This window comes from Sceloporus occidentalis, unplaced genomic scaffold (genome assembly GCF_023333645.1).
Source record: "Sceloporus occidentalis isolate IW3139 unplaced genomic scaffold, rSceOcc1.0.p SCAF_1, whole genome shotgun sequence".
NCBI classification, from domain to species: Eukaryota; Metazoa; Chordata; class Lepidosauria; order Squamata; family Phrynosomatidae; genus Sceloporus; species Sceloporus occidentalis.
In genome coordinates, this window is record NW_028316981.1 from 176,406,316 (window position 1) to 176,427,768 (window position 21,453).

Here is a 21,453-nt window from a genome sequence, read left to right on the forward strand (position 1 = left end):
GATGGCCCTTGCGATCGCTTCCAACTCTATGATTCTGTGCTGCATAATTTTGAGCGTTATTTTGCTTGCATGTGAAATAAGTGCTATTGTCCTATAGTTGATGCAGTTTTTGAATCTCCTTTCTTGTGGATTGGTATATATATCGAGCATTTCCAGTCTGTTGGCCACCGCTTTGTTTTCCATATTTGTTAGCACTAAAGTTGCATCCCTCTGTAGGCACTGTAGCAGTTCAATTGGGATATCATCTGTTCCCAGTGAATTATTTTTTCCCATTTCCTGTATTGCAGAATCCACTTCACTTCTTATAATTTGAGGTTCGTCTTCATACACCAATAAATGGTGTAGTAAAATGGTGTCTCTTATATAAAATGGCAAAATCAAGGTTTGCTTTTTGGAATTTATGTATATTTTTATATATTTTCATGCTGGAGTGGCTGAACCCATGGACAAGGAATGCATAGATATGGAAGGCTGACTAGTATTGTTGTTAGCTGCCTTTGAGTTGACCTCAGCTCATGGCAACCCTGTGAATAAGATATCTCCAAGCCCCCCAATCCTCTACCTCTCTGCTTGGGTGCTGTAAACTCAGGCCCATAGGGCTCATACAGACAGGCCAGAATAAAGCTGCTTCGGGTCACTTTGGAGGTATACTGTTCAAATGATACATGCATCCTAAGAGGCCAGAAGCTGCGCCAAAGCTGCACTCCAGTCCTTAGGACTGGAGTATGGCTTTGGTGTGACTTCCAGCCTTTTAGGACGCATACATGATTTAAACAGCATACCTCCAAAGTGACCCAAAGCAGCTTTATTCTGGCCTGTCTGTATGGGCCCATAGGCCTGGTACATACCTTTTTTTCTGGTCCTGGCTGGCGGCGTCCTTTTTTCCGCTGGAGGGAAGCTACAGCTGCCAAAGCGTGCGACTTCCTACTGGTGGAAAAAGAACCTGCAAAAAGTGGGTTCTTCTCAAGCTGCAGTGGCGGCGTAACAAGTGTGCTACTGGTGCACTTATTATGTAAGCTCTGCGCAGCACCGTGTGGACACCACACGGCACTTACGTAACAATGGCGGCGCCCTGTATACAGGGCGCCGCCATTGTTATGCCTTCGTCACATGCGAGGGTTGCGGGGCATGTGGCGCTCTGCCCCCCAAGCAACCCTAGCATGTGATGAGGGCATCAGAAAGGCCCGTTTGTACCAGGCCATAGTCTACCTAGTTGAGTCTGTCCATCGAGCATGTGGTCTTCTTCTCTTTCTACTGACCTCTAACGTTCCTAGCATTATTGTCTTTCCTAATCAGTTGTCCCTTCTCATGACCTCAATTTAGACATCTAAATACTGTAGTATATAATAGTATATATTTTCTATTTTAATACTCTGTTTAATAGAGTATATATATTTAAAGAAAGTGATGACAGGCAGTGAGGAAGACAGGCTTAACTTCAAGATGTGTCATAGCCTTTGCAAGTTGTGAGTCAGAAATTAGTTTGAAAAGACAGTTTATGAGAACTGGACAAATGGACCACAGCCAGCTCAAAGGCATTTTACTGACCAAGTAAAGGGCAGTTTCTTTACCTCAACACTGGGAATGGGACAGAATCCTCCAACTGCATCTGACTGCACCAGGCTAGTTTGTCAGGTTTAGCAACCACAAAGGCAAAAGTGCAGCAATCTCAGCAGAAATGACTGCAGGGACAGCTACCACTGCTGAATGCCATCACAGGCTGCTGTCTCATTTCATCTAATGGTAGTACCAGTTCCCAAATGGAGTCAAAGCCAAAGGGGGAGCAAAAGCTGCCCAAGATGTACAGCACTTTTAATACAATTAGGTCAAAATCAGCCAGCATGGTGTAGTGGTTTGAATGTTGGACCATGCCTCTGGAGAACTAGGTTCACATCTCTGTTTGGCCATGGGAACCATCAAGTCACCTTAGGCATGTCACATCCTCTCAGCCTGCAAAGGCAAACCCCTTCTGAACAAATCTTGCCAAGAAAACCCTATGATAGATTCATTTGGGGTTTCCATGTATAAGTCCAAAATGAGTTGAAGGCATACAACAGCAGGAACAAAGTAAACCAAACTGGAATTTCTTTTTGTTTAATAGAGGAAGTCTCTTTCCAGTGGGGTAAGTCTGTAACTAGAGTTCACCTGCTAGCCCCACTCTTCTGGACATTGGTAGTGGTAGAGCCGAAAGCTGAATTCTCCGGCCCCAATACATTCCTTCAGCTTAGTCAAGATGAGGATGTTTTGCTCTTTGCTCATTGGACTCAATGCCTTTGTTGGTGCCAAGAGACCTTCTGGCTTTTGTAAATGCAAATGAAGGGAATGCGTTTCACACAATAAGCAAGCATCATGTGTATACAGTGGACCCTTGCTATACACTGGGGTTTGGTTTTAAGATCCCCCAGATAACAAAATCCGTGGATGCTCAAGTCCCATTAAATATAATGACATAGCAAAATGGTGTCCCTTATAAAAAATGGAAAATCAAGGTTTGATATTTGAAATTTATACTTTTTTTTAACATTTTCAACAGTGGATGCTTGAATCCGTGTATAAAAAATCTCTGTATAAGAAGGGCTGACTGTATATGTTTACATGCCTTCAGGTCACAGACTGACTTATAGTGGCCCCATATATTTCATAGGGTTTTCTTAAGCAAGAAATACTCAGAGATTGTTGCCATTCTATAGCTTACAGCCCTTGGTATTCCTTGATGGTCCTCTGTCAAAGGGGCTATTCACACTATGTTATAAATCAATTCACAAACCAGTTTAAAAGGGGGTCATTCACACTTGATTCGGTTTGCAAACCGGTTTAAATGTGGGTTGTTCACATTTGAATTGGGTTTTTCCAAGCGAAATTGGGATGGGCCCATGTCAAATTCCCCTTAGCATGGGTTTTCCGATATGAAGTTTTTGCCTGTTTCTTTTTCAAAAACAAAACAAAGCAAAACAAAAACCCCTCAGGTTTTATCAGGGTGCCACTAATGGGAACTTGCTCCCGATCAGATTCAGGCCTTCCTGAAGAGATCAATAGGCAGAGGGTGGGCAGAGGAGTGGACCATGCCTGTCCCATCTACAGAGTGGCAAGTGCCATTTTTGTGTTTGCACTGAGTGTTTTCAAATTTCCCGCTGGTGTGCCCTTTAAACAACTACTCAGCTGTTTTCCTTTTCTGTTTATTTTCCCCAACGATGATATTGCCAGATGTTCAAACCTTGTCAAAGCTGGGGAATGGGGGGTCTTCTGGGAACATGCCTTTTTTTTTATAGAGAATTTGTTTTTGACAGGATGTGTGATCTGTTGCATTTGCGTAGCTTCCAGGCAGAGTGATTTGTTCTCCGAGTGTTAATTCCTCCCTCCCCTTGGCTACCATATCACTCTGTTGTTCCTGTTTTTTGCTGTTTTTGTGTTTCCCAACGATGCCATTGCAAGGAGGAGTGGGTGGGTAGAGGGAGGGATGGGACAAAAGAGGAGGGAGGAGAAAAGAGAGAAGGAGGGAAGGAGGGAGAGATGGAGGAGCCTTCTTCACCAGCCAGCCTTGGCTCCCCCCATCCCTGCCAGGGGCTTGGAGGAGATCTGATGCTCCCACTGCTGCCAGCTCTGAGGGAAAGAAAGGACTCCCTATCATCATCATCATCATCATCATCATCATCATCATCATCATCCCAGATGCTGTCACCTCCAAGAAGGAGTAATGCAAAATGGAGGACATGCCCAAATAAAAGCTAAATGCACTCATAGAAAGATAAAATGCATGCTTCTCAATCAGGCTCCAAAGGGAGGGCATTTGGACATTATTCCTGGACAGGAGGATGAAATGGAGGACAGGTCCTGGGAAAGGAGGACACTCTGGTCATGCTGTCCTCATCCTAGGGTGATCAGATAGATGAGGTTCCCCACTGGGGGGAGGGGGATACGTCACCACAAAATGGAGGACATGCAAGGGCAATGGAGGACATGCCCCAATAAAAGGTTGTATAAATATAGAATGTATACTTCTTAGTCCTGCTCAAAATGAAGGACATTTTGGACATTATTCCTGGGCAGAAACAGCAGAGTGATATGGTAGCCAGGGGGAGGGAGGAATTAACACTTGGATGACAAGGGTGACAACGGAAGTGGAATGATGTAGATGCACATCATTTGATTGACAGAACAAAAAGAAAAGACTCAAACATGATAGAATGTGATTGGTACGGAGGATCCATTTTGAATAGTTACTTTGGTCAGTGTTAACTTCCAATAGGATTAAATTGTGCCAGAGAGATAAACCTAGTGGGAACTTCCATTCAGGTCAGATTCGGTATTGCATTTTCGAATGTATTATCAATTCTCCCCAGATCTACCCAGCACAAAACGCTAGTGTGAATGGGCCCCAAGTACAAGCCAGGCTGGACCTGCTTAGCATCAATGATCAGAAAGGATCTGCTAACAGCTGCTAAGTCTTTCTGGTGTAAAACACTGCTTGTAACTAAGGATTTAAGATTTTTTAAAAATTATTTTTTTAAAAAATGGGGACCCTCCCTTATCCTCCCTCTGAGCTTCATCCCACTCACACCATCTTTTCAGCATTTTAAAGGGGTGTAGGCAAATGCCACAGCCCTTTTCTGCTAAAAAATAGACATTCAGGGAGCAGCGGTATCACCCCTCCTTATGTGCGTTCTGTACTCCCTGCATCTCCATAGTGACACCCATGACCGACCATCACATGCTAACCTTGAAGAGAGGGAGTTGGAGTCTAAGCTTTTTCATCCTTTGGAGTGTTGCAGCTTAACATGACAGACATAACATGCATAGGCAAAGAAGAAGCAAAGAAAATATTAGGCTAATGAGGCCATCTGTGCTGAATTACAGATGGCTATAAATTAGCTATTACCATGTACGGATGTGAGAACTGGAAAGTTAAGAAAGAAGACAGGAAGAAAATTAATTCACTGAGATGTGGAGAAGAGTGCTGAGGAGTCCATGGACAGGCAAAAAGACAAACAAATGGGTCCTAGAGCAGATTAAGCCAGAAATCTCTTTGGAAGCCAAGATGACAAAAGTGAGGCTGTAGTACTTCAGACACATCATGAGAAGGCACAACTCATTGGAAAAGAACAATTATGCTAGGAAAGGTGGAGGGAAGTAGAAAGAGAGGAAGGCCATATGCTGGATGTATGGACTCTATTAAGGAGGTCATAGGTATGAATTTGCAGAACTAAGCAGAAAAGTGGAGGTCAAGGAGTCTTCGAGACTTCTCATTCACAGGTTCAGCACGGATCGAAATTGACCGCAGTCAAAACTGTGTTTGTGAAGTTGAAGGCTTTCATGGCCGGCATCCATAGGTTTTTTTATTTTTGTTTTTTTGCAGAACAGCCCCACTGACTTTGGTTTTGTATTGGTTCCTGCTCTTATTTCCTGAGCCTTGGGCGGGTTACAGACCGCCCGTTTGGGGCGACCTGCACCTGCCCCTTTCCCCGCTGTATCGGGGCCTCAGCTGCCAGACTGGCAGCCTCTGAGGCCCTGATCCGCCACTTTCCAGGCCGCGGGGAAGTGGCAAAAGGCCGCTTCCCCACGGCCTGGAAAGGGGTGTCCTTGGGGCTTCCCCGCAGCAGCGGGGAGAAGGAGAAAGGGGCCGCTTGGCCCCTTTCTCTTCTGCACTGCTGGCGCAGCCATCTGAAGGCTACGCCAGCGACGCAAACTCCAGAAAGAGCTCCGTTTCAGAGCTCCTTCTGACACCGCGTAAAGGGTGCTCTAAGCACCCTCGCGTGGTGCAAGGAACAGAGATATTAGCCTGTGTCATCTGGACACTACAATGCATGGCCAGAGGTAACACAGGCCTTTTGGCCCATTCAGATAGGCTCTTTCTTAGGGAAGCAAGATACGGAACATTTTAACTGGCCTACTTGCGTCTAGCCAGAAGATGGATGTAGAGCACAGTGGAGAGGGAGTCCTAGCACCACAATAACTGGGAGGGAAGGAGGAAGCTATCTAAGTAAATACATAGATCAATAGAGAAACTTTTCAAGTTGCAACAACAAATCAATTAAAGCTTTCAGACTGTAGCAAGTTGCTACTCTGCTAGCTGAGATGGAAATTTGTATGCAGTCCTTTCGCTTTCCTTGGAAGTGAGCCCATCAAAACTGGAGAATTTGCACCCTCACCTCTTGGATGGAGAGGATCCATGAAAACTGGAGACTCAGGGCCAGATCCTGAGATTTGGCAACCCTACTAGCTAGACAGGGCTCCCTTGGCAAGAAGTTCCTGAACCAGACAGCCTCCATTGCTGAAGTCCCTTTCTTGAGTTTTTTGATGAATGTGCTTCACCAAATTCAGCAGTTCAGATGTCAACAAGTCTCATCTGGATCAGATATGGGCCGGCTTATACTGGTGGTCTTTTTCATAGATCTGTCCTCTGTTTTTTTCCCTATATGCAGGATGCTTTATTGAGGGAGGAGCAGTCAGTGAATTGATTCCAACAACACCACATCATTCTGTCTTTTCACACCTCAGAAAAGCAGAAAACCTCTACTGTTTAGTGAACTAGATCAGAGGTCCCACACACACTAAAGAAGATGGTGACATCTGAACAGTGGCCCATTAAAGTTACAATGTACTGTTTCTCTTTTCGGATGAACCCGCTTTGCCCATTTCTCTATGCTGCTGTATCCAGCAGTGCTGTGGATTTACACGCACAATTTTTGGACAAAAGCACACAACCTTTCCAGCATTTTGGTAGATAAGCTTTGAAAGGGGCTGTATTTTTGTGGCTCAGAAAATGAAGAAGTCAAGGCACAAAAACTCGACTTCCTCTTTTCTTTCAGTATTTTGTCACATTGGTTTGCAGATCTTCATACCTTCTGAGCAATTCATATTTGACATCCAAGACTATGAAAGTAGAATACAAATAAGTTTGCTACCAATGGCAAAACCACACTCAAGTCTCCTTTCAACTTTCTTTCTAGGAGGTGTTTTCATTTTTAAGTACAGAATGATGAAATTGCTGAGATGCTTGTAAAATCTGGTGAAGTAATTTTACAAGCTGATGGTCATGTGTTCAACAAATGTTGAAAGTTTAGAACAAGTATGGAAAAGGGTGGGGGAGAGAAGATGGGTACTGGGCAGGAACATGGCAGTTCTGTAATTACAGCACAGAAACCAAAAAGTTGGCATTAAATAAGATTCAGCATTTTTAAAGCAGTTAAAAAAAAAAACGTCCACAAGCAGCTATGATATCATAGGTGTAGGTGTGAAATCTCATTTGTTTTAACCATTCTTACTTATCAGTGAACATGATCTAGTTTCTGGTAAATTACTCACTGCTCTTAATTTTGTATATTGGGAAGGTCTGTAGTCTTTCTTTTAAAAAATGGGATCCATAGGTGTTCTATCTGGGTGCATCTGCACTATAGAAATAATGCAGTTTGACACTACTTGAAGTGCTGTGGCTCCATCCTATGGAATCTTGGGATCTGTAGTTTTACAAGGTCTTTAGCCTTCTCTGTCAAAGAGTGCTGGTGCCTCGCCAAAATGACGAATCCCAGGATTCTGTAAGATGGAACCATGGCAGTTAAAATGATGTCAAACTGCGTTATTTCTGCATTGTAGATGCAATCTAACACAGGTTGTGATGATGTTTCTTTGCTTCAAGCACAGTGAAGTCAGTTAAGAGAATGGACCACTATTTGGGGTGTGTAAATTCAAATAGGCCTTATAGGTTCTGCATCCCCCCCCCCCCCCCAAATCTCAAACACCTTTTTGATGAGAGGAGCAGGGAGCTGACTCAATATTTTTAACTACAACTTATACAGTCTTGAAGGAGCCACCAGGCTGCATCTGATGGGAGTTGTAGGTCAACACATCAGAAGTCACTGTGACACAGAAAAGTGTGTATCTATGAAGGCTTCTGGACAGCAGGGGTTGGTGGAAGTTCAGCATAGTTCCACCACTGTACCACTGTGGTACAGTGGTACATTTTCCCACATTATGCGGGAATAGGGAACATGTGGCTCTCCAGTTGATGTTGGACTCGAATCAGTCCCAGCCAGCCTGCCATATGTTTTTAATAATGTTTGTTAGCCACCTTGAGTGTTATTTTATTTAGCAGAGAGGTGAAGTAAAAAAGTAATAATAAAATAATAAACTTTGAATATGATAAGAAAGAGAGAGTGTGTCGAGACTTAATTAGTTAGATGGTTATGGAAGAGAGATTAACATATGCAAGACACTGGAAAACAAAGAAAATACCAAATAGTATTGAATGGTTAGAGAAGGTAATGGAGCTGATGGAACTGGGTAAATTATTAATTATATAAAGGGAAATACAAATTTGTACAAAAATGGAAACCCTTTATATCCTAAGGAATCCTACAATTTGTAGTCAGAAAAGGAACTACAGCTCTGACTGAGATTTCCAAGTGCCCTCCACCCTAAATTGCAAATCCTAGGATTCCATAAGATGGAACCCAGTAGTTAAAGTAGAGTCATAGCACTATAATTCTGCAGTGTGAATGACCCCAGGGTCAGAATGCCACAGTCAAAAAGCCCTCTCCTACCAGTCTCTAGTACGGACGTTGGCAAAGGGACAATGAGTAGAACACTCAAGTGGATTCATATGGCAGGATATATATGTGTATATTGTAATATGTGTGTTTTCTCCCTCAGACGAAAGTAAAGTTTGCTAATCGGACCAACCCCCCCCCCTCAGATCATTGAAAAACCAATGTAGCAGATGACGAAGACAATAAGATTATCACAGAGGGCTGAACTTGCATAGGCTAAATAATGCATCTTTACCCCAGTCCCAGACGTGTTAATGTTCCTCTTCTTCTGATGTGAAAATACTTCTTTTTGATGCCTGAGAGCTTTAAGGTGTTCTCCTTCCAATGTGAAATCACTTCTTTTTGACGTTTGGGGGATTTAAAGTGATTTTTTAAAACCTCCACTTTGCTGTTTTGGGGAAGAACTGGGTTTTTAAAACATGTAGTTTGAACCCCAAACTGGGATCATGGTGGAATGGGGGGAGGCAGGGTCAAATTGGTGGGTCATCACCTGATTGTTCCCACCATGGAAAGGTAGCTCCCTTGTTTGTATGGGCATCTCAAAAAGATGATGTTGCCTTTTTTTTTTTTTTTTTTTTGATGGGAGGATTTGATGTTTGTATGGACCAAATTTGGAGGTCAGCATTTCATCTCCCCTTTCTCTATCGGGCTCACTTTTTAGAAGTACAGGTGGTCAATCAGATCAAAATGAAAATGAAGGCTATTTGATTAAGCAAATATGTCAATGTGTTGCAGGAGTCCAACCTGCCCCTTAACCCACACCTGCTGCAGTTCTGTTGCCAGACATAAACCAATACAGCAAACACATGCACACAATAGAAACACCCCCCTTGTATTCATGTGGCACCTTAATGGGGGTGGGTGTCTTGTGTGGCTTTCCAAACAGTTTTCAGTTTGGATTAAAACATGTTGTGTGTGACCGTTAAGGAGTCAAACCAGGTTAGGGATACTATGTAGTGGAGGTGGGATACAGCCCCTGTATGGATTCATCTAAGGCCTCTTTTTTCCTTCTTCTTCTTCTTCTTCTTACAAACTGAAAAGTATGCAAATCAAAGGGCCAAAGAAGTTTCTTCATACGGAAATGCTGCTGTTGGCAGGAAGCAGCAGCTAAGTCTGAGTGGTTCCCTCAAGCTGCTCCCACAGGCCTCCAGAAACTCTTATGCAAAGTATGTGGCTTCTGTGGGGCTTCCTGACCAAGCTGGGGGCTTTTGAGTCATTCAAGGATTTGGGCTCTGGGATTTAGAACTGGGCGTCTTGCTAAGGATTGGACCATGATGGCAGACCCTGAACCTACCGGTAGGTGAAGCAACCTTCTAATCTCTTGCAGTAATCTTTAGCATACTGCAAACCACTGCAGGAGGCAACTCCAAGGTGTTCGTCTTGGGCTATAGCAGAGGCTCTCAAGCTTAAATCCTCCAGATGTTATTGGACTTCAGCTCCCAGAATCCCTAAGCATTGGCTGTGCAGAGTGGGGCTCTTGGGAGTTGAAATCCAAAACATTGGAAAGACCCATGAAGGCGAGAACTACTTTCCGAATTGTTCTTTGGAGCCATTTTCTGGCAGTAAAACCTAACTGAATGAGTCCAACGTTTTATTTCAGGATGGAATAAGATTGTTGTCTACCACTCTTCCTGCACAGAAGTTGGTAGAAAAGAGAGACTAGTACTGGTGATGTGTACATTTCACTCTCCTTTCTGATGAACAACTTGTTCTGGTTTTAGGAAACTACAACATACTAAACCTGTTTGTCCAAAGATAACATCAGGGGCAAAAGAGATTAATGCATGGGGCAGCAATGCCTTTGCTGAGCCACAAAAAATCCTGTCTGTCTCAAGCCCAGGGCAGGATGTGGTACTTGTTTGTACATACCTGTATACTTTCGATGTACCAGAGTTCATTTTGATTGTATTTAGAAACAGGCATATTTAATCACTTCAGAAATCATTGTTGTGTCTTTAGTATATCCTCCATTGCTGGAGGGTGGAGTTCAAACTTATTTGTGGTATTTCACATTTTTAAAAAGAGGTATCTTATATTTGGGGTACAATAACAACTTTTAAAAAGGTGGACACTGAAGCTGTTCCTGTTGCATTTGAGCTGTTGACTGTTGAAGAAAAGCATGAGTTAAAACTAATTTTTTGGAAGCTGTACAGTGGGCCCCTTGGTATCTGCTGGGAGTTGTACCATGACCCCCTGTGGATACCAAAATCTATGGATACTTAAGTCCCATTAAATTCAACAACATTGTAAAATGGTCTCTCATATATAAAATGGCAAAATCAAGGTTTGCTTTTGGGAATTTATGTAATTTTAAAACAATTTCAAGCTGAGAATGGTGGTCCATGGATATGCAGGGCCAACTGTATATCACAACTATTTGATTGGTGAAATAAGGAATTCTGGACATCTGTTCAACTCTTTTAGGAAACCTTTCTCCTCTAATTTGTTTCAGCCCTTTCACCAGACATTCCAGTGGAAAGTGTATTTAGACAATGTGTGGAGCACTTAAGCAGGGTGATTTATCTCCCGTTAGCTATGTGATTAACATAAATGTCCATTTTGTGGCTATTTCTGTCTTAGCTGCTTGCATTTTTACACAGATGAGCATAAATTTATTGAACACAAAATCTTAGTAGTAAAGGCTGAATCTCCCATATCCAGTATGCTGCAATATTCCAAAAACAAAAAAAAAATGTTTTTCATGGGTGGCTGAGATGGTGACACCTTTGTTTTCTGATGGTTCAGTGTAACCACAATTTGTTTCATACACAAAATTCTTTAAAATATTGGTAAAATTACCTACAGGCTATGTGTATAAGGTGTATATGAAACATAAATGAATGTTGTGTTTAAACTTGGGTCCCATCTCCAAGATAACTCATTATGTGTGTATATCTAAACATATGTATTCCATACATACCCCCAAAATCCAAAATCGAGAACATTTCTGGTCCCAAGAAGAAAGTTTCTGCAGAAAAACATGCTGTTTCCTGTAAAAAAAAAAGAATGCTGTAGATGGGGACTTACTCTGTCTAAAATTCACACGTGGTTGTTTTGCACAGAAAATAGCATTTTTGCACAAGAAATAATATTTCAGAAATGTTGCTTTCTGTGCAAAAATACCATAAGTGGATTTTAAGCAGAATAAGTCTTGAATGGTGGATAGCTTTTGAAAACTGTGCAGCTGGAAGACAATTACTAAAAATTTTTTGATACTCTTAAGAAAAAAAATAAAGCAGAGCAGAGAGGAATGAAATGAAAACGTTACTATAGACATCTTTCCATACTAAATAGGTATAGAGTTGAGTATTGTCATGCATGGAAGCATTGGCTCTCTCACTAGTTCACTCCAAAGGAGTTTTCCACCAAATGATTCTATGTATGTAAAAATGTATACAGAAAGCCTACCGTATCCATTGATTTTTCATCCACAGATTCAAGCATCCACGGTTTAAAAATATTTTTTTAATGTATAAATTCCCAAAAGCAAAGCTTGATTTTCCCATTTTATATAAAGGACATCATTTTACTATGCAACTGTATTTAATGGGTCTTGAACATCCACGGATTTTGGTATTCATAGGTGGTCCTGGAACCAAACACCACTGGATACCAAGAGTCCACTGTATATATAATTGATTAGACTTCTATTTCAGTTTCTTGGGCAAAAAGGCAAGAAAAATAAGGCACTCTCTTTCTCCATGGCGGATATTTCTCTTGTGCTTAGCAAGAAGGCAGAAGTTCCACTTCCCTTTGTGTTCCTCTTACTTCATTTTACAGAAAGTGACAAATACTTCAAATACTCAGCATCTTTCTCTGCCTTGGTTAGAACGTTTATTTCCGTTTCTTGGCCTAACACATTGAGAATAGATGTTGACGCTGCCAAACAAGAGAGCTGCTTCCCACATCTACAAAATGTCTACCACTGTGAGAAAGCACTTTGGTGTACAAATTAACATGCAGCCCATGTAGGAATCACACTGCATGAAAATGGGATAATCATTGCACATCATAACCAACAAGATGGTTGCACATTAATTTTTAGCAGATGTTTAGTCAGAGGGGTCATGTTTCAAAAGCCATTTAGTGAAACGAGGATCATGTTTTGGGAGCTTTTTTTTCTGGCCAAAACTCATTTTGTTTATTTCTTTATTGGATTTTTATCCTGCCTTTGCCCCAAAATGGAACTCAAAATGGCTTACACTATATAGCAAAGTAGCTAAAACAATATGAGGTATGAAACATTAAAAATCATTACCTGATCAGCACAGTTAAAATATTAATTTAAAAGCATTGTTTTAAATAATTAAAAACACAAAAAGTGCATGTGAGTGTTGTGTGTGCGTGCGTGTGTGTACCTTCAAGTTGCCTGTTGACTTATAGTGGCCCTATGGATTTCATAGGGTTATCTTAGTCAAGGAAGACTCAGAGGTGGTTTTGCCAGTTCCTTCCTCTGAAATATAGCCTACAGCACCTGGTATTCCTTGGTGGTCTCCCATCCAGCTACTAACCAGGTTGATCCTGCTTAGCTTCCAAGATCAAATGGGATTTGGAGCCTTTAGGGTATAAAGCATGTACTATATAGAGTTGCCCCTCCACGTCCATCACCCGTTTGTGGGAGGCAAATGGAGGGGGACAAACAAACAAACAAACAGTTTCATTTATATACCACTTCATACTGAACTAACAGTATCTAAGTGGCTTACAACTGTAACCTAATTGCCCCCAACAATCTGGGTACTAATTTTAGCAACCTCCTTGGAAGGATGCAAACCTGAGTCAAGCTTGAGCCCTTTCGCTGGTATTGAACTCGCAACCTTATGGTTTAGAGTGAGTGGCTGCAGTACAGGCATTTAACTACTGTGTCACCAGGGCTCAAAAATGGAGCATGCCTCTGCGGTGCACACCCATGGGTGCCCATCTCATGCACATCCATTCAAGCCAATGGGCCTTGAATATCGGCGAGTTTGTGGGGGGGGGGGCCAGAACGGATCTCTCATGAAAACAGGGGGGTGACTGTATTCATGAAAATGTATCCCATGGGTTGGACTAGAGTTGATCTCTTCCAAATCTATGATTCTATGATCCATAGGCACAACCTCTTACCCCAACCTTTTAAAAGGCTGAAGACCTGTTTACCTAGGAGCATATTTGTCTATAGAGAGAGGGCCAGCTGAGTCTCATTGGGGAGGAAGTTCCACAGCTTAGGAGCAACCACCAAGGAAGCTCTTTTCCATGTCCTTACTAGACAAGCCTAGATAGGTGGTAGGATGAAGAGAAAGTCCTAACCCAAAGATAGTAAGACTTGGATAGGCTCACATGAGGAGATACAGATTTTTGGATACTTTGGACTTAAGCTATAAAGGATTTGACAGGTTATAACTAGAACTTTGAACTGGAAATGGATTGGTAGCCAGTGAAGCTGTTTTAATAAGGGATTTATATGTACTGATTGGTATGGTTGCAACAGTTGATATAATTGCAACAATTTTCCCAAGGGCAGCAAATGCAAAATTCAGTGCTTTTAAATGACAACAGCCAAGGGTAACATGCATAATAACATTGTGTTGCGGTCCTTGTCCTTCTTTCAGAATCAATCATGCTGTATTGTTTGGGTCAGGAATCCAAGGACTTTATCACATGAGCCTCAATCTTGCCTTAGTCTTGCTGCAATTTCTTTATTTAAAAGGAACAGAAACATACTGATTTTGGAACTTTTATTACTTCAGTAGTACTATGGGTGTGTGTGTGTGTGTGCGCGCGCGTGCCATTGACCAGCCCTGTGCTCTCTCTCTTCCTGATTCTCCCTTAACCCTGCCTCCCTGCCCTATGCCCTACCCAGCACACCTTTCTTTTTTATTATTTGTATTTGTAACACAATTCTGGAGTGATGGGAATACAATTTAGTAAACAAAAGGAGGAGAAGAAAGAAAGAAAGAAAGAAAGAAAGAAAGAGAAAAAAAAGTGAGGGGAGAAAAAAGGCAGCTTGGGAATATTGAGGATGAGAGTGGTAAGGAGGAGACTGACACCCCGTGACTGCCCAATATCAGGACTGCAGCAGACTGTCACTATCATACCTATGGAATAATGGGGTGGCAGCACAACTGGCCATGTATTGATGAGTTTCCCTGTCATGGAAAAGATGTCCTCTACCAACGCTTTGGAGGCACAGCAGCAAAGAATTGATGGTCATTTAATAGATGCTGCCAAAGACACTATTTTCTTGCTAGTAATTACAGTTTAAAACCCACATGTAATAAATTCCCCCCAAAAAACTGTGAGTCTGGAGACGGGATGGTGTTTGTGGTTTAGTACTTGATTCAGTTTGGGGAGATGACATGATGCAAATATGGAAACTTAGGGCCTGACCAGACAGGCCAAAATAAAGCTGCTTCAGGCCACTTTGGAAGTGTGCTGTTTAAATGACACATTCATCCTAAGAGGCTGGAAGCTGTGCCAAAGCCACACTCTGGTTTTAAGGACTGGAGCGCAGCTTTGGTGCAGCTTCTGGCCTCTTAAGATGTGTGTGTCAATTAAACAGCATACCTTCAAAGTGACCTGAAGCAGCTTTATTTTGGCCTGCCTGTTTGGGCCCTAAGTGTGGCTAAAAGTGTAGGGTGTGGCGGGATCCAATGAATGGAGTGAAAGGGATGAGAGCAAATGTAAATGCAGATTTTCCTGAATCATATTAAAATGTGTACATGTGAGATTGGGGCTGGTGTGAGTATGTGAGATTTGTAAGAACAGGAAATTTATTCAGAATGGTAGACTCCTCTCCCACCATGGCTTGTGAACTTGGCAAGGTACATATTTAAATGTCAGTCTTTTTAGATTAAATATTTGGATGAACCTCTCTGGGTTATAAAAATCTTTCCTCATGGCTCTCTGTATTAAATGTTTCTACAATTGTACTGTGCTAGTTTACAGTTTACTACTTAGTGCACTGTTCATGTCCTGATAAAACAGCTTACTTCCCTCTCTCCCCTGCAAATCTCTAGACCTTATCATTTCAAAAGTCAAAGAGTGGTGAAAGCTGCACCCTATAAGTATGGAGGGAATGGAGATCCAGCATGGTGTAGTGATTTGAGGTTGGACTAGGAATCTGGAGAGTAGGCTTCCTCGCGCTCCCCATGGAAACCCATTGGGTGACCTTGGACAAGTCACTCTCTCTCAACCTCAGAGGATAGCAATGGCAAACTCCATCTGAAAAAACTTTCCAAGGAAACCCCATGCAAAGTTCACTGCCTTAGGGTCACCAAACAACTTGAAGACACACAACAACATGGAGGGAGCGGAGACCAAGAAATACCTACATATGCTGCAACTGACAAGGATAGTCTCAATTAATTCTCTGCCATCCCACTTTTTTCAACTACTTTTAAAATGTCCCAGTTTTGCTCTTGTCCTCCCCCTTTCCCCAGCTTACTTCAGTTGCTGCAAACTGAGTTTAAATTGCAAAGTTAATTTCACTCAATAAACTCAGCAAGAAATCTTGCTCTTCCCAGTAGAGTCAGGCCGATGGAAACTGCTGCAGTGTGTCCTAGCTTGTGTGTTCTTCCTCAGTAATAACCTTTGCCATCTTGACCATATTCTGATATTGTCTCACCACAAGTGGTCCAGTTTTCATCTATGAAATGTTGGAGAATATGGACCAGTATAGTGTAGTAGTTTACATGTTGGACTAGGACCCTAGGAGTCCAGGGTTCAAAACCCTGTTTGGCCATGGAAACCTACTGGGTGACCCTGGGTGAGCCATACACTCCCAGCCTCAGAGGTGGGGAAAGCATACTGACTCTGAACAAATCTTGCCAAGAAAACTTGGAGGCCTTAGGGTTGCCATAAGTTGGAAATGACTTGAAAGCACACAACAGTGGTCCTAGTAGATGAGAGAGATGCCTGTAAAGCTATGTGCACATTCCCATCAATAGACAAGGCATAATCAATTGTGTAAAACTGATGAATGCATCATTTGCACAATTCATAAAGGTTGTAGCCTTCACCTTTTTTTGGTCCAAACTCTATGAAACTGGGATCTGTCGATTTGTCTGTTATGCTACACAGAATTGATCACTTGTCTGTTGTGCTATATGCTTGATCACAGAGTTACCAAACTTAGTGTGTTATCTAATGGGACCAAAACAAAAATCAGGTAAGGTTTTGATCTAATCTGCTAACTACTTCCCATTCCTCCTAAACAACCATTTCTAATTTCAGTATTTCCCCTTGAATGCACATTAATGAATTGATTTGACCAAACTTTGTACTTAAACTTAGGATGGCATCCCAAACATTTTCATGGAAGTTTCAAACGAATCAGCAGATTTTGGCTAGTTTCCCCCCAGAAAATTGATAGTTTTGATTCATAAAACTTACAAATCTTAAAGATTGAAGGACCACCAGCCAAATACTTGTTAAATCAAATCAGGCATGTTATTTTTGTTCCTGAGGTAGAAAAACTAAGGGGTTATTCAGATGGTGAAAATAATGCAGATGGAATGTGGGTTGAATCTTTGTTGTTCACATGCATTTAAATGAATCTGATTAAGTTGGGAGGGTGTTAAAAAACCCCACTTAACCTAGGATGATTGATGATGGATTTCCCCCCAAACTTTTCTAAAAGATGCCTGTTTGAATAACCGATGCAAATAGACCTGGGAGAAACTGGGAGAAGACTCTGCATACCTTGAACATGTTTCGAAAACATTAGCATCATAAACCCCATCTTTATTTGAGTGCTGACACGTGTAAGCAACTGAACCCATAGATGTGGTTCTTTACTGTAAATAACAAACCCAGAATGCAAGTGAGATTATTCACATAGTTGTGCTAAAAACAACATGTGAATGACCCCAAAATCACTTCGTCCCATTTAAGGAAATGGAAATGTTAACAATTGATATTGTTTTTGTTAGTGCAACTATGCAAATAGTCTCACTCATGCGTTCCAGATTTATTGTTCACTCTAATTTTTTTCTCAGAACCACAAAGTTGTGAATCTCTGCAAGTTCTGTTGATCATGTGTCAGCACTGTGTTAAAGATGGAGTCGATGAAGCGGATGTATTCAAAACACGTTCAAGGCACCTGGTTCATCCTGGGTCTATTCTCATTGATTATTCATGCAGCTGACAATGCAAATCTCTTAGGAAAACTGAGGGGAAAAACCAAGATTGGTTATCCCAGCTTAAGTGGGGATTTTTTGCAGCCCCCCCTGCACCCCAAAAAACCTTAAGTGGATGTATTCAAAATGTGTGTGAACAAATAAGATTCAATGCACATTCTACCCAGATTATTTTCATCATTTGAATAACCAACCCCTCAGGATCATCACCACCTTATTCTGCAGTATGTGTGCAGAATAGGTCTCTCTCTGGGCTACAGCCATTTACAAAATGTTAAAACCAGGCATGGGCCTTTCATGTAAACAGAACAAAATCTCCACAATCCCCTTTCCGCCTCCCTTCCCCTCCCTGAAACAGGATGTGGTTGCCTAAAAAGGTTTCTTCACCAAGCAGAGCTGGGAAGCCTTGTTCATCAGTCGCAAAAGACAAAGAGGAAAACAAAAAGAGTGCCAGTGCTTCTCAAAACTCCTTTGACCAAGGCTGCATTTATTAATGCAGTTTTATACTACCTGTCCTGGCTCAGTGCTATGGAATTCTGGGGCTTCTACTTTTGTAAGGTATTTAGCCTTCTCTGTCAGAGAGTTCTGGTGCCACAGGAAATTACAGAACCCAGGATCCCATAGGATCGAGCCATGACAGTGAAAGTGGTGTCAAACTGGATTAATTCTGCAGTGCAGATGCAGCCTCAGCTGGGTATCCCATCTCTTCGCTTGCATCCCTCCTGAACAATGCTGGTTGCCATGCTGAATTTTAGCTGGGAGGCAGCTAGGAGAGAAAAAATGAAGACCTGAGACCTGAACCTTCTAATGTCAAGGGACACATCTCGCCTGGTCAGAGAAACTGAGGGAAGCTGCTGTGGGGAATTGCTGGGCTTGTTTGTTTTGTGGGCAGGCAGGTTGATCCAGCTGGATCCAACCACCCTTGTAGTTTGTGCATTCTCAGAGGCCCAAATGTCCCAAATTCCTGTGAGCTATAGATTTGTAAGCACCATACCCTTCAACATTTCACAGATGAAAACTGCCAAACAACATCAGTTGTCCACACTGATATGGACTGTTCTTATGACTACTCCATGATGTCCTGTTCTTGTTGTAATTGTTTTAATGATTTTAACTATATTTTACCATAGTCATTATTATGTTGTAATTATTATGTTGATTTGTTTTAAGGAGGGAGGAAACAGTGGGATATATTGTATTGTATTATATGGTTTTTAACTAATGTAAGCTACCTCGATCTTGTTGAAGAGGGAGGATAGAAATGTTATTATTATTATTATTTATCCAAAAGGAATCCATGGCCCAATGGCACTTCCCATTCAAAACACAGCAAATATCTATGCATGCTAGCCTGAAAATTGCTATGAAAACATCTTAAGCTCTGGAAGAAAAGAACCAGTGAAGTTTTTACAAAGGTGATATTATATGGCAGAAGAAGGAGGTCCTGACCACCAGTGTGGGATATTCTTAGAGCCAATAATTCAGAAGGATTTTCCAAACTTCCCTGCTAATATTTAATCCATGATATATTTAGTCTTCTCTTCCTGCTAGTCATGTCAAGTCATGATATTAATTAGTGAACACAGGGAAACAATTGGTCTTCCATCAATCTTTGACATATCTCATTTGGCAGATCTAATTGTATTTCTGTTCAGTGTACACTGGATCACAGAAGGGTTGGATCAAATTCAAATATTTGCCCTGCAAGGCTAAGCACAGCTATATATATTCTATGGTTTAAAACAAAGAGTAGGGAAAAAAACCTTTCTGCCAAAATATTTTAAACTAGGAATCCACATGTTGTTGCTTGGGGTTGATGTTGATGATTTTAGTTATGATTTGAATTAAACAAGTATTTGGCTGGTGGTCCTTCAATCTTTAAGATTTGTAAGTTTTATGAATCAAAACTATCAATTTTCTGGGGGGAAACTAGCCAAAATCTGCTGATTGGTTTGAAACTTCCATGAAAATGTTTGCCTAGAGTGTGTATGCTGGGGTGCAAGAAGTCTTTTGTGCTATACCTCAGACAGCAACATTTATTGGGACGGCCCCAAGGACCATCTTTTTAAACAATGAAAGATCCACTGCAAAAAGTCCAGTGCATATAGTCAACAAGCTCATCATGTACAAAAATCCTACAGTCTGCTTCCTGACATATTCTAGTCTGTTATCATCAGAGAAAGCTTTTCTTTCCAGTGAAAAACTATAACATGTGCTGTCTCTCACATCTCACCACTCTCCCCTCCCTGCATTTGAAATAGGCATCTAAACAATGCTAACTAATTTCCTCATCCTCATAACAAAAAGGGGAAGCTGACTTGCCACATCAAGAATGCACCTGGCAAGAAAACAACCACTTTGGTGTTTGGGGGGTTATTTTATTTTATTTTATATTTTGCAAAGGAAAAAATCATTTGGCAAAGCCTTTGATTTTTCATCAAAAAACAACATTTTACACAGAAAAATGGAGAATTTTCTGTGCAATAAACAGATAAAACCCAATATGGAAAAAAAATCATTGCAGAGATATGCAAGAATTCTTGTTATCTTGCCCAGTAGGGTGAACATTTTAAACTTCCTTTTCTAATGCAAGAACAGGAATGTAATTCTTCACTAGTTTTAATCTCAAGGGAAGCAATAAATAAAGTTTTGATGCCAAGGGAATCCACCTTGAGATCACCAGTTTTGATCTCAAAGGAACCCGCCTTGAATCCCATTGGGGGAGAAAGGCAGAATATAAATCCTTGAAATAAATAGATAAATAGGTAATCTGAGCAATTTTCCTCCCACTGTGAGAAAGTTTTTCCCCAAACTGTACATCTTTCAGTTAAACTGCAAGTCACAGGAATATAGTTTATAAGTACATGTGTCTATAAATCCCAGAAGTTTTAAAATTCAAAATTCAAATATGAGAATGCATCTGGCCAGAAATAAACCACTTTATATGGGTATGTCATGTGCCACAAAGTAGTGTTCACTGTGTTACATTGCCGGCACCCAGTTGAAGTAGTCTGTTTTGTCCTTTAAAAATGTGTTGGTTTCCATTATACATGAAATTAGAATTTTTGCTGGTTAAATGCAATTTTAAATCTAGAGAAATGTTACCTATACAGTAATAGCAAAGGCAGTTTTCCATTTAACTTGTATAGGACAGTCTAATTGCATTCGATTCTGGTTTCGTAGACATCAAGATTAGTGCCTCCCAGTAAACATTTATAAGATACAACAGCCAGTTTCAGGGTCTCTAAGGATGCAATAAATACTTCCAGCACAGAGAAGTAGTTGAAGCACTAAAGCTTGTAGGCAATATAAAGACAACAGGAAGGAAGTGCTGTAATTGCAGGTGTTGCAGCACAGTGCCAGAAGGTTGTGGACTGCAGTGTTGAAAATGTCCAACCTTCTTGCTTTGTGTCATTTTTGTTGATCTAATGGGTAAATCCCACAAGCAACCCACTTTCTGGATACAAAGAATCGCTTCACAGTTTTCAAATCAGGATTACACCTCACAATTAATTTAGCATGAGGATATGGATCTAACTGGAATGGACAAGAAATAATCAGCCAAACAATCCTGGCTGCAGACACTGTAATAGTGGCTATTTCTTTCTTTTTGAAATGGATGGGCCTAGTGTTGCCCAACCAAAAAAGAGTGTTAAATAATTTGATGCCATTTTGAAGTATGATTCAACTGTCAGTTCCACTGATTTACACACCTGCCAGGAGGGAGGAGGATGGCACCATGTTGTCCTTTGTCTCAGGCAGCAAAATACCTTGGGATGGATGGAAAACTG

The 21,453-nt window shown here is 41.3% G+C and overlaps 1 protein-coding gene across 1 annotated transcript in view; it reads left to right on the forward strand.

The window, feature by feature from the left end:
• Positions 1–9,794: 9,794 nt before the first annotated feature.
• Positions 9,795–21,453, forward strand: part of LOC149322793 (GEM-interacting protein-like) — a 78,429-nt gene continuing 66,770 nt past the window's right edge. Inside the window, exon 1 of the mRNA XM_089483133.1 lies at positions 9,795–9,839. Coding sequence (XP_089339259.1) covers positions 9,815–9,839 — 25 coding nt within the window. The 5' untranslated portion in view covers positions 9,795–9,814. The remainder of the gene's footprint in view (positions 9,840–21,453) is intronic.